We start from the raw sequence: 18,131 nt of genomic DNA, 5'->3' as shown, positions 1-18,131 counted from the left end.
TATCATAATTACGTTATATAAACTTCGAATTCCATGGGTTAGAAATTTAATGACGGCTCTAGAAATTTTTATATTGGGTGGGGGCAATGACATTCATAAGAGGGGTGCCGCCCCAGTGATTTCATTAATACATAATCAAATTGTTCCCATAAAACGGAGGTCCCTGACCCCTTTAACCTTTAATCTGCTTCTTGGTAGAATTTAACACTTTGCAACTTTGTCCCCTAACCATGTGCTCTATACATCTTAAGAATAAAACTAAAAAAACACCCCTCTCCCCAACACACACATACACACACAAGGTTAAGCAGGTCTGAAGTTCCTTATCTCTTCCTTCATTCATACTGTTGTTGTAATAATAACCGTTACAATTGATTCCACACTGTGAATTTTAATATTTCAACGTTTCACATTATTTGTATATACATGCACGTACAGAGTAAACAAAAGAAAAAAATTAGCATGTATGTCATGCTTTAAAAAACTGAGTACATTTCGGTATACACAATAACGAGATTTGAAAAATAGGGATAGAATAAAGTTACATTACATATATACCCTCTTTTATCTCTTAATTTAATTTGTAATTTAATTTTATAAGAAAAGTACGATTAGCAATAAACTTAGTTAATCTATCAATGTTTTGCAAAAACGCATACTTTCGTCGGATTTTTAACTATTTTTGAAAGTAAGTGTGATTTCATTCGTTTTCTAAGTATAAGGCCCAAGACCACAATTAATGACCCCACTTTTCGTTGTTTACGAATATAGTTCCCTATAATTAAAGTGTATTTTTTCTTTCTTTTTTTTCTTTGCCTTTTTCATTCATTTCATAGTTTTTAGGGGATGGAAATGAAAGAAGAGAAGTGAAATAATTATTTGTTGAAGGTATTTTAACTGATTTTAATATGGAAAGAGGGATAAGGCCAAGTGCATAAAGGTAATATTTACATTTTTCAGAACATCTCTTGACTTGTCAATAGGGGTACGGATGTGTATTGGCTGAATTTGTATGATGTGTGAAAGTGATCTTTCTGAATTTTGAATATTTAGTATATAGTACTATACATTACACTCACACACAAAAATCACAAAAAGATTCGGTGCATTTGAGACAAAAAGAACTAATAGAGGAATGAATTATGGTCTGTGGCCATAAGGAGTTTTATGCATACCACTATTGACAAGTTTTGTGGGCGTTATTCAAAACAACTAAGATTTTAAGGAAATACTTCGTTTAAGTTTTTTTTATGCATACCACTTAGGTAAAAAGGGCGGAGTTTCCTTAACTTAATTGTTTACTAAGGAAACTCTTAACTTGTGCATACGGGTCCTGTACTTATACATCCCATCATTGTGTTATTGTTCTATGGTAATTTTTGTATTCTTGTCTTTTATTTTGCTACCGTGCTTTACCTATATATGCCTTTTTGTGTTTCTTTGATACATATGACGTGGCTCTGTACTTATACATCCCGTTATTTAGAATTTTAGAATTTTTTTTTGTCATAAAAGTGAGAGGTTTAGCTAGCTACAAACCAAATTTAATACAACATTTTCTTAATGCAAGTCAGGAGTATGACAGTTGTTATCCATTAGTTTGAGCTTTTGGTTTTGCCATTTGTTCTTTTTTTTATTTTTTAGCCATGGTGTTGTCAGTGGATCTATGAGTTTGACAATCCCTCTGGTATCTTTCGCCCCTCTTTGATTTTGGACTTTTCGTTTTGTATTTCTTCGGAGCTCTGTATTTTTATGATTTTCCTTTTAAATGATAATAATTGTGTATGAACTCTCCGAGTTTACATTGTTTTAAACCAAAATTATTTTCCATATGAGATGTTTAAATTCCAACAACCAAAATATTTTCGGCGCAATTTAAATCATCTCAAGTCCGATTTCGTCTTTTTAAGAATAGGTATAGGGAAAACGGTACTATTTATTCTGCCATAGGCGACAATATTAACATGTTCTAAATTTACCACTTTTAATAATAAAATCTGGTTAAACAGTTATGTGTGATGCTATTACTTTATTGTTCTTTTTAAAAGACTAAATAGTATCATGACCAACTTCCAACGGCTCTTGTTTATGTTATCCATGCACACCAAATTTATGAAATTTTGGAAGTCTTTCCAAATAATTCTCTTGAAAATATTTCAATAGGTTTTAAAATTTATATTTATATTTCCCGTTTGAATGGTTTTACACTAGTAATTTTTTGGGCCTTTATAGCTGGTTGTTCGGTGTAAGCCAAGGCTCCGTGTTGAAGGCCGTACTTTGACCTATAATGGTTAACTTTATAAATTGTTATTTTGGATGAAGATTTGTCTCATTGGCACTCATACCACGTCTTGCTTTATCTGATATCTGTGAAACTGTCAACGTTTATCTGATTATTCGTATTTTTATCATCCTACCTATTCGACACGCTTGCACAAAAACTAATCTAGGTTTCTCATCTAAACTCGGGCAATGATCTGAATCGAACACTTCTATGATCTTTGTTAATTCAATCATTTTGTTGTCGTTTCCGTAAATTTCTGCGCCTTCTCCATGACTCATTAAAATAAGAACAATACATTCAATTTCCTTCGAGGCCTTAATTTTATCTCGTTCTTCTTCTAAAAATCTCAACATCCCCTGAAAACATCAAAAAATCTAATGGATTAACATTATGAAGTGTAAAAAAGGTCCAAAAAACTCAACATAAACAGAGAAATCGACATTTACTTAACCAAAATGTACAAATTATGAAAAGGTAGGACTTATAATATCGTTGGCATTTAGATTAAGATTATAACACTAGGTTGACTGTGCCCAATTGTCTACATTTTTGCCTGTTTTGTCTATTTGGTTTGCTCACACATCGGTATCAGTATGATGCAATTCTATTCGACTGTGCAAAAGCCGTCCCACCTGTATGCAGATATAAATAAGACATGTGTATCTATAAATGACAAACCCACCGTGCAAAGGTTGTATAGCCAGTCAAGGTCGTTAAAAACTCCCATTTGTTGTAAATGGCAAAAACAAAGATCTTTTCAAGAATTGTTTTCTTGTTAAATTGTGTTGTTTTCTCATTTGTGATTGATATTTTAGAAAAGTTCCTCAGTGTATTTAGAATGATATATCCATATATACATATGTAGTCATTCGTCAATAAATATTACTGTAGAATAAAAAAAAAAAGCAAAGCACTTTTCAATAATTCAATAAAAGCTCCAACCATCTCAATGTACATTTCAGTTTATGCTAGACATTTTACACCCAATAAATGCTTTGAATATGCAGCGATTTATATTTAATTTTGTGTGTAGCAACTACTAGCATTACTAAAATCAAGAAGTTTAGTGTACTTGGATATGTAATTTTAATGTTATATTTGGGAATTGAATTTCCAATTCTGGAATCAATTTTAGAGCAGAACTAGCGATATGTTATCAAAATTATATTTTGGATGGGGAGTAAGTGTTTTAATAATTTCTATGACGTTGTTTTGTTAAACATTTTAGAGCAGAACTAGCGATATGTTATCAAAATTATATTTTGGATGGGGAGTAAGTGTTTTAATAATTTCTATGACGTTGTTTTGTTAAACACTCAAAACGTATTTGTATTTCTAAAATGGAAATAGAAATAACTGGATTTCGTCACAGGATAGAGAGTTTACAATGCAAATAACAAGGTTATACGTCACAATAAAGTAACATATCAGCATTCTGATAATGTTGGAAAAAATAGCTTTGAAACAGGTAAAGTTATTGAACGTGGATTCGTACATACACATCCCAAATGAATGGCATCCTTCGATATAAACATGATAAACTGATATAATTCTAGAATTTAAGAATTTACAAAGCTAAAGGAATATCAACAAAGACTGCGTAGTAATATGAAGTATAGCCTAAATGAAAAGCAACGCGCTTATTATCATTGGTCCCATTTGGCATACAAACTATCATGCATCAATACGCTGGTACTTTTTTTCAAAATTAATGTTTGGGAGGAGGAAAATTACAACTGTAAGAGTTCTATATTGAAGCCTTAGTTACTAGAAACAAGTGAAAGAATGGACTTATTCTTTGGCTTTTTTAATAAGGCTCTCTGGAAAAAACTGTTCTTAACTTTTTTTATCCAAAACCTTTCCCGATCAAGTCTAGATACTTAACCAACCCTTGTAGTGGTGTACGATAGTAATGATAAGGTTTTTGAGATTGGATTGGGTGTCCCCAAGTGACCTCAAATGACGACTTTACGGGGAGGTCAGGTTTGCAGGGATGGGCTCTTTGTTTACCATTCATGCGTTTGTTGAATAGCTGTTCTGTCTCGCAAAAATAATGCATGCCACAGCAACACTACAAAAGGTATGCAACATTCTGCGTTTTGTAAGTTACATTGCAATATATAATGTAAACAGACCCAGTGGAGCGGCAAGTAAATGTTTGAGTATTCAGTATTTGTTGGCAAGTTAAGCATCGTCTGTTACCATACGACATGCACCATCTTGCAGTTGAGGAGCTTTTATAAATGATACGAGAGGGACAGTCAAACTCATTTATCGAAAATAAACTTACAACGCCATTGTTAAATCAGAAAAAAGACAAATAGACAAATAAAAGCACACAAGACACAACATAGAAACTAAGGACTACGCAACATGAACCCCACCAAAAACTGAAGGTGATATCAGGTGCTCCGGAAGGGGTTAGCAGACTCTGCCCCAAGTGTGGAACCCGTCGTGTTACTCATGTTATTAGAAACCCGGAAAATAGCCTAATTCCCCAGGAATTATAAGGTTATAGAGGAGAGATCAACTGCTTTATAGTTAAAGCAGAATATATTTAATATGATTCATTTTACATCATAATCATACTGATTAAGGATACTAAGGATCTAGACTTGCTAAGTACATATTATATTTTATAGTGTACTGTATCATAATTATATAATCCATCTCACCGAAATATTTATCATTGGCTAATTTTAAGACATTTTATATAAAATAGAGGAATAAATATACAATGAATATATATACAATACATAATCTATGAATAGTGTGTTTGTTTGTTTTCTCTTTTATAATAGTATTTTAATGTATAAATACCTTTTTGAAAACTGATATCAAATGAAGATTCAGAACATATATTAAATAGTCGTTATTATTACCTCTGCTGGTAAATCAGTTTGTGTTACAACTTCAAAATGAAGTTGTTGGAATAAATCCGTCAGGTTCTTTACATCTACGTCCGAGCCTTCTCTTTTCTTTTCTTTACTATATGAGAATGTATTGTTGATGATGAATACCTTCCCTCGTGTTTCACCTTGAAGTTTATACACATCCTGAAAATTATTTTTTTCATTTTATAAATATTTCTGGAACATTTTCCCTCAGATTATATACAATTTGAAAGTGCTTTGCTACTTGTCTTTGTTTAATGTTTCCTCTATTTTTGATACGATATTCACCTCAAGGGAATGTTTAGATACTAAATATTTGGCTTTGGAAACGGATGAGTTCATGAGAAGTTACAATTAATATTCCTACTTATGTTATATTTATGCTTTCTACTTTTCGTAAAAAACAGTTTCAATGTAACTTCAGTTTGATTTTTTTTAATCCAAACCAGACCTATTCGAAATACTTAGGACTCTCTAAGCCCAGGCAAATATTACCTAAGCCGTGTTTGTCACAACGGTTTGGAATTTTGGGTTCTCAATGCTCTAAATTTTATTGACTTTAGAAACACTTTGATCTGAGCGTCCCTGGTGAGTTGTAAGTAGGCGAAACGCGCGTCTGGTCTATCATGTTATTAGCCTGGAACCTTTGATAACTAACTTTACCATATATGAATTTGCGCGATGTTTTGCAGAACAGACAAGTATTATAACGTTTTAATAAATTTTAAAGAAAAGGAAGTCCCATTTTTACGTTAATTCCTTCCCATTTAAAGAATGATAAGACGGCCATTAATCTGGTATATTTGAATAAATCTTTTTGAATAATATAGCCCCGCAAAGTCGAATAATAAACCTCTTTCACCGATATATCATGGTTATCATGGAAAGTGAACCATTTTCCTAATTTTTACATAAATAAGACAGTTAGTTTTCTCGTTTGAATTGTTTTACATTGTCTTAACGGGACCTTTTATAGCTGACTGTGCGGTATGGGCTTTGCTTTTTGTTGAAGGCCGTACGGTGACCTATTGTTGTTAATGTCTGTGTCATTTTGGTCTTTTGTGGATAGTTGTGTTATTGGCAATCATACCACATCTTCTTTTTTATATACAGTATAGGTGCAAATAGAGCTTAGAAACACAGATATGAATCTGAAGGAGTTCTTATTCCCTATATGCCAAAATTTATTACAGCAAGATTTGTATGGTGAATTACAATTAACAAGATTTAGTGATCTGCATTTCACAGATATATGGTTGAAAACTGTAGGAGATCCACTGTATCAATTAGGTAGCTTCTGTGACATCCAGTTGCACATTTGACTAGTTCACCACATGTGAAACCAATGTTGAAAAAAAGTGTCAAGGAACCGTATTTTTTTCCATTCTATCTCATCTTTAGTTTTTTTAACTGACAATAGTAAATTAATAAGGTCGTAATTGTTAAATGATTTAAAAATAAAAAGAAAAACAAACGAAACCAAAGGAACAGTTGAACTAATGAACCAAAAATAAACTTACAATGCCATGGCTAAAAAAAGAAAAAAACAAGAATGTGTCCTAAGTACACGGATGGCCCATCCGCACTATCATTTTCTATGTTCAGTGGTCCGTTAAAATCTGGTAAAATCTTTAATTTGGCATTAAAATTAGAAAGATCATATCATAAGCAGCATGTGTAGAAAGTTTCAAGTTGATTGGATTTCAACTTCATTGAAAATCTACCTCGATCAAAACTTTAACCTATCTCAACCAAAAACTTAAACTTAAGCGGGACAGACGGACGAACGGATGGACGAACAGACGAACGGACGGATAAACGAACAGACAGACGGACACACAGACCAGAAAACATAAGGCCCTTTAAATTGGGCATAAAAAGACAAACAGACAAACAATAGTACCGCAAAACACATCATGCACATCATAGAAAAGCACAAATGGTTTTCATCAACTACCAATATCTTATATATGAGAAATAAATTCACAAAAATACTCAACTCCGAGTAAATTCAAAAAGAAAGACCTAATCAAATGGCAAAATCAAAACATCAAAAACATAAAACGAATGGACAACAACTGTAGTATTTCCATCCTGGTACAGACATTTTCTTCGCCTTCGCAGAGGGAACATGATAAGAGGAGACTGTTAACATGAAAGAGGGAATGGTATAAATAGCTATTGCGACAGGATGTGTATCTGCTTAACCATTTTATTACAGTAAAGGGTTACAATATACAAACTGTATATAATAAATATGTATATATGAAACTGCATTATATAACCACAACTTATGAAGAATTCGTAGACAACATATTCAAATTTATCCAAAACAAAGATGTTCATATTGAATTTGTATGCGATTACTGTGCATAGATTACATAAGTATTTTTCAAACCTGCAGTCGGTATGAAATTTATTACAGTGACTTGACTGTTAGTGTTGCTATTCACCAATTGCAACTCATTCAAAATTTTGACCCAATTGCAATTTGTTTTATTAAATCAAATTGTTCAACTGGTCAGAAATTTGAACAAACTGTTCAGCCAAAATGTGAAAGTGCAAAGTGATAAAATAAATCATACTTACAATCCTATAAGTCTGTAACTCCACTGTATTGATGTATTTCCTAAATCAGTCTATCAATCTGTATAGTTATATTATTGCCATTACCATACTAAAGGTGAACTGTTTTATTTTGAATTGCTATAAAAATGTCCAAACTAAGCTTTTATAGAGTTTTTCTTTCGAAAAGTATTCTATATTTATAAGATCACACACTATGTGAATAAAAACATTTCATATTCAGTAAAATATTTGAAATTGCAATATGTTTGTAGGAAGGGGAGATAATCGCTTTTTGGTTTCAAAAAGTCTTTATTCAAAAGAATAGTATTTTAGGTTATCTCCCCAAGGAAGCATATTGTTATTTCATACATATTTTACTGAATATGAAATGTTTTTATTCACATAATGTGTGATACTTATAAATATAGAATACTTTTCGAAAGAAAAACTCTATAAAAGCTTAGTTTTGACATTTTTATAGCAATTCAAAATAAAACAGTTCACCTTTAGTATGGTAATGGCTGTAATATAACTATACAGATTGATAGACTGATTTAGGAATTACATCAATACAGTGGAGTTACAGACTTATAGGATTGTAAGTATGATTTATTTTATCACTTTGCACTTTCACATTTTGGCTGAACAGTTTGTTCAAATTTCTGACCAGTTGAACAATTTGATTTAATAAAACAAATTGCAATTGGGTCAAAATTTTGAATGAGTTGCAATTGGTGAATAGCAACACTAACAGTCAAGTCACTGTAATACACTCTCTAAACATTGGCATCGCTGGTAAATAAAGGCAGCAGTTTTATAGCGCTGTTCAAAAGTCATTCATGGATTGGGAGAAAACAAATCCGGATTAAAAACTAGATCCGAGGGGAAAACATTAACTAAAAGAAGAAAGCAACGGTACAAAATAAACACTGAAGTGCAACAAATAGTTATCAAAGGTACCAAAATTATAATTCAATACGCTAGACGCGCGTTTCGTCTACATAATACTCATCAGTGACGCTCAGATCAAAATAGTTATAGAGCCAAATAGGTAAAAAGTTGAAGAGCATTGAGGACGCAAAATTTCAAAGAGTTGTGCCAAATACGGCTACGGTAATCTATTCCTGGGATAAGTAATCCTTAGTTTTTCGAAAATTTCAAAGTTTTGTAATTGGAAATTTATATAAATTACCATATAATTGATATTCATGTCAACACCGAAGTGCTGACTACTGAGCGGATGATAATCTCGGGGACGAAACGTCCACCAGCAGTGGCATCGACCCAGTGGTGTAAATAGTAAAACAAAGGTATCTGGATTATAATTTAATTCGCCAGACGCGCGAAAACAAACGCCAACATACATAGAAACGAAATATTTGATAACAACTGCCATATTACTGACTTGGTACAGGTAAACAAGATGAAATGTATAGGGTATCTTATAAATTCGAATAATTATAACGTTTAAAACACTGAACGTAATGCCATCATTTTTGGCAGTTTGATTAATTTCTTGTTACACTAAAAAAGTTGACCAATCGATAGCTTTATCCTTGTTTGTTTTAAATGATAAACTCGTGGATTTTAATGTCTGTTTGCATTTCAAAATTACGTACATCTCTGTTATAATCATGCATTAGAGGACTTTTAATGTCTTTAATTTCCAAAACTCCGTGCCTTTCCATTTCTTCTTGTTCCTTTTCTTGGGGTGGCCATGCTGCAATAAGTCAAAGATCAATATAAGGAGAGAGAGAGAGGGATAATCGTTTTGTCTTTTATGAATTGTTAGATGTGAGACTTTTCCTCTTACGTTGAATGTGTTCGGCACTAAACAAGTAGGACTTTGGTATAGATAATTTTAAAACAAAATGACTATGATAGCTTGTTTTTGTAAGCTCTGGTATATATAGAATTAGTTCTCTAAAAGAATGAAATAGTACTTTTTAAAATTTGTTGCGTCCTAGGTGCTTTTAATGATTTATCTTAATCAGGAACACTTATACTCAAATGCAAATACAGTAAAAATGGACAAAGTTTATGATGAACATGTAGTGGGACGGTATTATCATTGCTAGTTAATCCGAGATACATAAAATAAAGACAGAATATCTGCTTAACGAAGCTATTATGAAAGACGAACACGATCATGTATGTGAAATGCGTGTTGTAAAAATGTAACAGAAATGAAATGCACGAATAATCAAATATCAAATATACCTGATGGATCATTCAAATTTTCTTTGTTATCAATGATTTTAGCATAAGGTGCTAATAGATTGGCCAAGTCATCATTTAGAGTTTCTTGGAAAGCATTGTAAAGACATTTTACACTACGTGAACCTCGTCTATCGAGGATGTCTAGTATTTTCCTATTTTTCTTTTCTATCTCCGGTATTTGCTACAAAACATACAGGTAAGAATGTTTCAAAATCAACATTATAAGATATATACAACAAGTAAACATCCTAATTAGACTTTTATATCCTATCAAGATTTTGTTCAAGTTTGACCCGTCGTTTCAGCGGTATAAAGGAAATATATATATCTATAATACTAAATAACGAGGTCTAATGTGTCAGCCGTCATCACGTAAAAACGACGAATCAAAGAATTCAACTTTATATATAACTAATATAGTACAAAGGTGTATATTAAAATTTACACCACTCCAGGCCCTTTTGTTTTCCACGTAATTGATATTGCCAATAATTAAGAAGTTCCGGGTCGAGTCCGATACCGATACCAATAGTATATTCACTTGTTGCCTATTACCTTATCAGTACGTTTCGCATCTGACAGGCGCACCAACAAACGGTGTATTCAGGATTAATATGCTATATACACGTGTCATAATCACAGGGTTGACACTACTAAATTGTCAAATTTTTACCTATTGTAGTATTTTTTAAATCAGTAAGACTTTCTAAGATAACAATACGAATACTAAAAATCTGAACTAAAAAAATGGCGTATAGGTACAGTTTTCAATTTGTTAGCGGGCATGACGTAAAACAGCGAATCAAATTATTCAACTTTATTTATAATAAATATAGGACAATGCTGTTGATTAAAAAATTTTCCATTCCAGGACCTTTTGTTTTTTCCAAATAATTAATATTACCAATAATTGATAAGTTCCAGTTCGACGGGTTCAAACAGAGAGATTTGAAAGCTGAGAAAACTGTGTATCTTATAATCGGCATGACTTTATCAGATGACAAAACTAATACTAAAATAAGGCTTGCGCATAGTTATATACTTTAATTCAGTCACGGACCCGCAATGTCACGGGTGTGTTCTAGTATATAAACATCAACCCAACAATGTTAGACCTGTAAATATATATATATAAGTTCAGGGCTGGTATGCATAAAACTACTTAAGTTAAGATTTGTTCAGAACGGAGAGATTTTTCTCCATGTTCTACGATAAAAAAAAATACTACGATTGGATATCTTAACTTTGGTGGTTTGGTGGTTTTGTGGTCTTTTGCTCATATTGGCCCAGGTCATTAAAGATCGTCTTTATCCAATTGCAAAAATATGAATTGACTAAATTATGTTTTTTATGACGTCAGGCTACTCGGTCATAAGATATCCCACTAATACTGTTCCACAACGTGTGACGCTGTTCTTTTGTATTACATTTCAGAGAGATGTATACGAACTTTTGCATGGTACATAATAAATTTCACAAATATAATTTCCCTGTCTAAGATAGAGAAAATCTTGATGTTCAATCATAAATATATTCAACACTTTTTTATATGATGGAGCAACAACAATGCTCAGACCTCCAAAATACCTACTAGCATTATATATCGACTTATTTCTGATGACATAACTCAAACAGCTGTTATCATAATGCTAGCAAGTTAAACGTTTTGTTGGTTTGTTTATTGTGTTTGTGTTAGTTATCAAAGGTACCAGGACTATAAATTAGTCCGCCAGGCGCGCGTTTCGTCTTCATAAGACTCATCAATGACGCTCATATCAAAATATTTATAAAGCCAAATAAGTACAGAGCTGAAGAACATTGAGGATCCAAAATTCCAAAAAGTTAATAATGTTTGATCAAGCATTGTTATTAAGCAAATGTTACGATTGACATTTGAAACAAACAAAGGCAGAGTAAAACTAAAAATTGAGAATGGAAATGGGGAATATGTCAAAGAGACAACAACCCGACCATAGAGAAGACAACAGCAGAAGGTCACCAACAGGTCTTCAATGCAGCGAGAAATTCCCGCACCCGGAGGCGTCCTTCATCTGGCCCCTAAAAATATATATACTAGTTAAGTGATAATGAACGCAATACTAAACTCCAAATTGTACACAAGAAACTAAAATTAAAAATAATACAAGACTAACAAAGGCCAGAGGCTCCTGACTTGGGACTGGCGCAAAAATGCGGTGGGGTTAAAAATGTTTAGGAGATCTCAACCCCCCCTAATTCTAGCCAATGCAGAAAAGTAAAGGCATAACAATGCGCACATTAAAATTCAGTTCAAGATAAGTCCGAGTCTGATGTCAGAAGATGTAACCAAAGAAAATAATCGAAATGACAATAATACATAAATAACATCAGACTACTAGCAGTTAACTGACATGCCAGCTCCAGACTTCAATTAAACTGATTGAAAGATTATGTCTTCATCATATGAATATCAGGCAGAGTAAAACTTGTATACATTATATTTAAACTGTATTGGACACTATCAAATGATCCAATTTAGCTATATACAGGTTTGACTCTGCCTACGTATATTGTGTGCAGATGTCAATAATAATGCTAGAGCAAACATTAATACAAAGAAATAAATCAAGCAAACCAAACACTTACTGTGTAAGGGATCACAAATGTATCCGTTGAGGGAAAATCTTACCTGAACTTCATCTCGCATTTCCTCTGTAAATATACGATCGCTGAAAAGGCAGTCCGCTACGGCATTTGGGTTGGCTAAGTTCTTCACAATATTCACTCTGTTATCCTTAAAAGCTTTTTTCCAAGCATTCATGGCTGATCTTCAAAAATTAAAAAAAGGTATTTGCAAACAAAGATGTGATGGGAGTTCTTATATCTGAACAATACCCGATGTTAGATGCATGTTATTGCGGTTTAACAATGTCATCCACCCATAATATGGACAGGAACGTTATTGTTTATTGCTAAGTTTAAATTAGGTTGAGTAACCTACTTGTTTTATAAATATTTATATAACATTCAAATCTCCTCTAGTCAAGACAAAATGAAACTTTATTGGTCCATTCGACCTATGCTCACAGTTTGAAATGAAGGTATGAAATTGTAGAAAAACAAAGTTGGCATAAATTTACAAAGGAATTAAGTTTGGTAGAAACATGTGATTAGATGTTTTTATTTGCCACCAGTTTAAATTGAGCCTTATAAAAAGATGTTCTTTAAACCGGTGCATTATATTTGTGCGCATTTGGTTTGGTGATTGCATACTGGATAATTCTAATCTCAGTGGCTGCTTGCTGTTTCTTCAATTATTATGTTCGAGTGTGGGTGTTTTACGTGGTTCTTAAGTTTATGATACCATTCTTCTAAGGTTTTTTTGTTTTTTCGGCCCTATTGTTGCGTAATGGTAATCTGCAACCCAATATTCGGTAACATAGTCAGGAAACTGCTATGTGTTGATGTTTGTGTTGGTGTCATGGCTATCTTCTAATGCATTTAATCAGACGTCCTCAACTTAGTACATGCAATATTGGTTTAAGTGGAAGCACCACTGCACGTCTTACCAATATGTTGATATTATTGTTGTTATTTTAATGAATTTGCAATCCTGTGTCCTGTGCTTTTGTTATATGCATTGGCAGTGAAAAAAACCCTTAACCTATTAATTCTGGGAATATCTTATATGCTGCGTTATGTACTGCAACTTCTAAGTCTAAGAAGATGGTAGTTGATTGCAGCTGTACTTCATGGCTTTGAATAACTTGTTTCAGTAGTGTAAGGAACCTTGTGTAGGTAACTTGGATCTTCCCAGCTCTTTGCTGACAGAAGCTACATTTGTAGAACTCAAAAGTTGGAAGGTTTTCGATGAATTCTTGAGTTTCGTAATTCAATTTTTGATTGTGCAATTTCATACGTTTTCTTCATAAATAGTAGGAACTGGTGTTGTTCACTCTCTACAGCGAATTTTTGATAGCTTGAAGTATCTCATCTACTTTGAGTTTAACTATGTGAATGCTAATTTGGAAACACATTTGGAATGTTATTGAATGTATTTATAGTACTGTAATATTAAAACCAATAAAATCGATCCAGACGCAGCAAATTTATAAGGCATTATGGATTTGTCTAATTTAGATAAAGGAAGATGTGGTATGAGTGCCAATGAGACAACTCTCCATCCAAATGAAAATCCACAAAAGTAAACCATTATAGGTCAAAGAACGGCCTTCAACACGGAGTCTTGGCTCACACCGAACAGCAAGCTATAAAGGGCCCCAAAAATTACTAATGAAAAAACCATTCAAACGGGAAAACCATTGTCGTATGCCTGTAATGCATACAATATCACAAAAGAAGTGAGTATCGAGTTTTCAAAAGTGAGTATCGAGTTGTCAAAAGTGAGTATCGAGTTGTCAAAAGTGAGTATCGAGTGTTCAAAAGTAGGCATCTTCAAGTATATCATATTTTAATCATGTGTTCTTTTTAATTATGAATGAATTGTTACAGTTGGTCGACAGTTGACAATGATGGTTTTTATCAATCAATTCATAATAAGAAAGAAAACATTATTTAAATATAAACAAGGAAATATCAATTTAGATAAACACATGAAATAAGCGTAAACATTGTGTTTCTTTGTTAGAATTACTAGTTTCTTTCTCATAATTATTTTTTATTCAGTAGTACTGGTTTACTTGCACACGTTTGTTGGCTGATTTATCAATATTATGGAGTAAAGTGCGTTTATAATCCTTTTCGTACTTCTTTGTATACTCACTGATCAGACACAAACGGTGGGGCTTAAAAACTAAATAGGACAAGCAACATGATAATGTCTTAAATAAGAGACAACATAAATTTGCCGATGTTAAACCCAAAACAAATCTACACGGACGAAATTATACAGTCAAAAATAGTCACTGTTCTTAGAGTCGCATGCTTATTTGTATAACCATATGTTGATAATTTGTGTGGTAAGGGTGCTGTTTCAACAAGCATTAATCCCTAATCTCCTTTTAGTTGCACCTTATTGAATCCTCATTGTGTTGCTGTGTAACATGTTCTTAATAGAGCATGCGTGAAATGAAATATAATTTCTATTTTTATGTATCTGATTCGTGGAAAATGAATATATATATTAAAAAAATAAACTTTATTTAAAAAATCAACAATGATAATAATATCGAGTTAAAAGTAATTAACACTGATGATGATAAAATAAACAAAATAATTTATTTTGACAAAAGTGTAACTGAAACGATTTTTTAATATTTAAGTACACAAAAATACCGAATGAGATTTTGCTTTTCCTTCGGTACTATCAGTATTTTGAAGTTTAAAAAAACCAACACGATGGAACTTCTTTGCATATTATTAAATGTAGGAAACTTAGTTTACGTTTTCGTTTTATTACACATTTTTGAACAGATCAATAAACAATATACTTACATTTGGTTCACCTACACAATTAACTTCCTCGTTCAGCCATGGAGAAATCTATCTATCCGTATATAGGTCATTGTCTCCGATCAAGGATTTAGTCAGGTCAATTTAAAAAAAGAAGAACAGAATGACAAAAAAACGCTTGAAATTGATTTATGTATATCTCAAAACTACTAAAATTCACTTATATGAAAAAATAACTCAATTTCCTTCTTTTCCTGTTCATGTTGTTGAATTGTTTTAATTTTAGTAAAATTTCCGGTTGTAATAAATCTCATGTATTGTTTCAAACTTTTAAGTTTAACTTTTTTTTAAATTTTCAAATAATTTATCTGGTACATTTATGTGTTTGTAGAGAGATGTTTTTGTGTTCTGTTAAATTGTTCCTTTAAAATTGTTATACGATATGATGACTGATGTACCCATATTTTGACTATTTTATCTATTGTGTCTGTTAGTTAACGCATCAATGTAAATATAACGGAATTTGATGAGACTGTCATCAAAGTGAGAGGGTAAGCGCTATAAAACCAGGTTTAATCCACCATTTTCTACATTTGAAAATGCCTATACCAAGTCAGGAATATGACAGTCCTTGTCCATTCGTTTTTGATGCGTTTTGTTATTTGATTTTGCCATGTGATTATGGACTTTCCGAATTGATTTTCCTGTAAGTTCAGTATTTTTGTGATTTTACTTTTTATATGTTGTGTCATGTGTACATCCACGCATCCTATCATATATAATAGATATTTAAAAGTGCAAAAAGAAAACAACACTAAAATACTGAAATCTGGCGAAAATATAAAACGGAAAGTCCCTAATCAAATAGCAAAATCAAAAGCACAACAACATCAAACGAATTGACAACAAAGTTCTGTCATATTCATGACTTGGTACAGGCATATTCTTAAGTACAAAATGGTGGATCAAATTTGGTTTTATAGCTAGCTAAACCTTTCACTTGTATGACAGTCGCATTATATTGACAACGATATGTGAACTAAACAAACAGCCATAAAAGGTAAACATGTCAATAATAGGGGAACAGCAGTCAACATTGTGTTATTATCTTGATCACAGTAAAAAGAAACTAATATGTAAACAAACCTTTACCATGGCACACTAACAGAATGAAGGGATGTATCAGTACAGAGCCACGTCATATGTAACAAAGATACACAAAAAGCATATAGACAAGGCATATTAACAAAAATGAAAGACAATACTACCAAAATTATCATAGAACAATAACACAATGACGGGATGTATGAGTACAGAGTTGGGTCAAATTGGTACCACCATAAACAGATTAAAAACTAAAGTTAATATCCAGAAAAAACAATACTATAACACGTTATTAAGATGTTAAGGGCATACGATACAGTTTTGATTCCGTATTTAAATTTTGCTGACAATTTGCATATAGGTTATGTTTTGCCTGATTAAATTAAATATGTAATACAAAATATACCTTCAGTTCATGTTCTACTTTTTATTGATATATTTGCTCAAAATTCGGATTTGTGGACGTATTTTTCCTTTCGACAGATATACAGAACTTTTTTGTTTTAAAAGATAAACATAAGCTGTTTTTTGTTAAATTATCTGTAAATTCTGTTTTATATAAATGTCCTTTAAATTTGTGCAATTTGTTTTTCAAATAACTTATATTTATCAAATGTTCAAGAATGTAGAAAAAAAACGTCATTTTTGCTGTATTTTTATCAAATTTTAAAAAATGCACTAATTACGTTTTCATGAAAATTGACACACATAATCTTCTTACGTGATAAGCAAATGGTATTTTTAAAAAGAGGGGTCCATGAACTCGATTTCAAGTTAGATGAGTTTGAATTATAAAAATCAGTCGAAATCTGAATCTTTTCCCGATAAGTGATCATAAGTCATAGTTTGACGTCGCGAAACTAACAATTTACGTTAGCAACGTCATTAACTCCCCTGTAACTGTACTGTATGCCCTAAAACAACGTCAGTACCCAGATTCCATACTTCAAGACCACCGTGTATTATTTATGAAGTTGATACGGAATATTTGAAAACAAGGTTTTAGTACCTGCCAATGACCTTTTTTTTTTAAGAAAAAGAACAAGACAAACTATAGCAACTCTTTATTCTCTAAGTTCTAATCAAGGAGAGAAAATCATAACCAAAATTAGAAATAGAAAATAGAGCAAATAAAGAGGAGATTCAACATAGCACACTTTAGATAAAGGCAACAGTAGTATTCAGGTGTTCAAAAGTTATAAATCGATTGAGAGGAGACTAATCCGAGTAACAAACAAAAACCGATGAAAAGACAAGGAATTTACAATAACTGAATCAGAACGGACGACTATTCTTTAAATCCGGAACATCCCGCACATGCCCATAAACAATACATGAAAAATCAATTATGTTTATTGTCCCAGAAATTCGTCAACCCTTACTGAAAATTGTGTTATTAAAAATGGGTGTTACACAATTTTTTAAATAATTCTAAATTAAGGAATATATCTCCCTCATGCAACGATCTGATTCATTGCCCGTCTAATCACCAACGGAATCCCTGCTTGTGAACAGTACTCTCCCCGAGGATTCTACCAGTCCGGTATTCTAGCAGCATAAATGCCAATAAAATAGAATCGAATTATGACTATTGAACAGTGGTATGCTACTGTTGCCTTTATTTATTTATCATATAGATTTAGTCATATAACCCATGGTCATCAAACACA

At 32.3% G+C, this 18,131-nt stretch overlaps 1 protein-coding gene across 1 annotated transcript in view; it reads right to left on the bottom strand.

The window, feature by feature from the left end:
* Positions 1-15,643, bottom strand: part of LOC139527332 (caspase-3-like) — a 110,362-nt gene extending 94,719 nt beyond the window's left edge. Inside the window, exons 1-6 of the mRNA XM_071322719.1 lie at positions 15,400-15,643; positions 12,635-12,773; positions 9,967-10,147; positions 9,366-9,466; positions 5,167-5,340; positions 2,418-2,640 (exon numbers count right to left, since the gene is read on the bottom strand). Of these exons, the coding sequence (XP_071178820.1) occupies positions 2,418-2,640; positions 5,167-5,340; positions 9,366-9,466; positions 9,967-10,147; positions 12,635-12,766 (811 nt within the window). The 5' untranslated portion in view covers positions 12,767-12,773; positions 15,400-15,643. The remainder of the gene's footprint in view (positions 1-2,417; positions 2,641-5,166; positions 5,341-9,365; positions 9,467-9,966; positions 10,148-12,634; positions 12,774-15,399) is intronic.
* Positions 15,644-18,131: the final 2,488 nt, after the last annotated feature.

This window comes from Mytilus edulis, chromosome 6, assembly GCF_963676685.1.
Source record: "Mytilus edulis chromosome 6, xbMytEdul2.2, whole genome shotgun sequence".
Lineage (NCBI taxonomy): Eukaryota > Metazoa > Mollusca > Bivalvia > Mytilida > Mytilidae > Mytilus > Mytilus edulis.
Note: the sequence above shows the minus strand (reverse complement) of the source record. Positions and strands in the feature narration are given on the sequence as shown.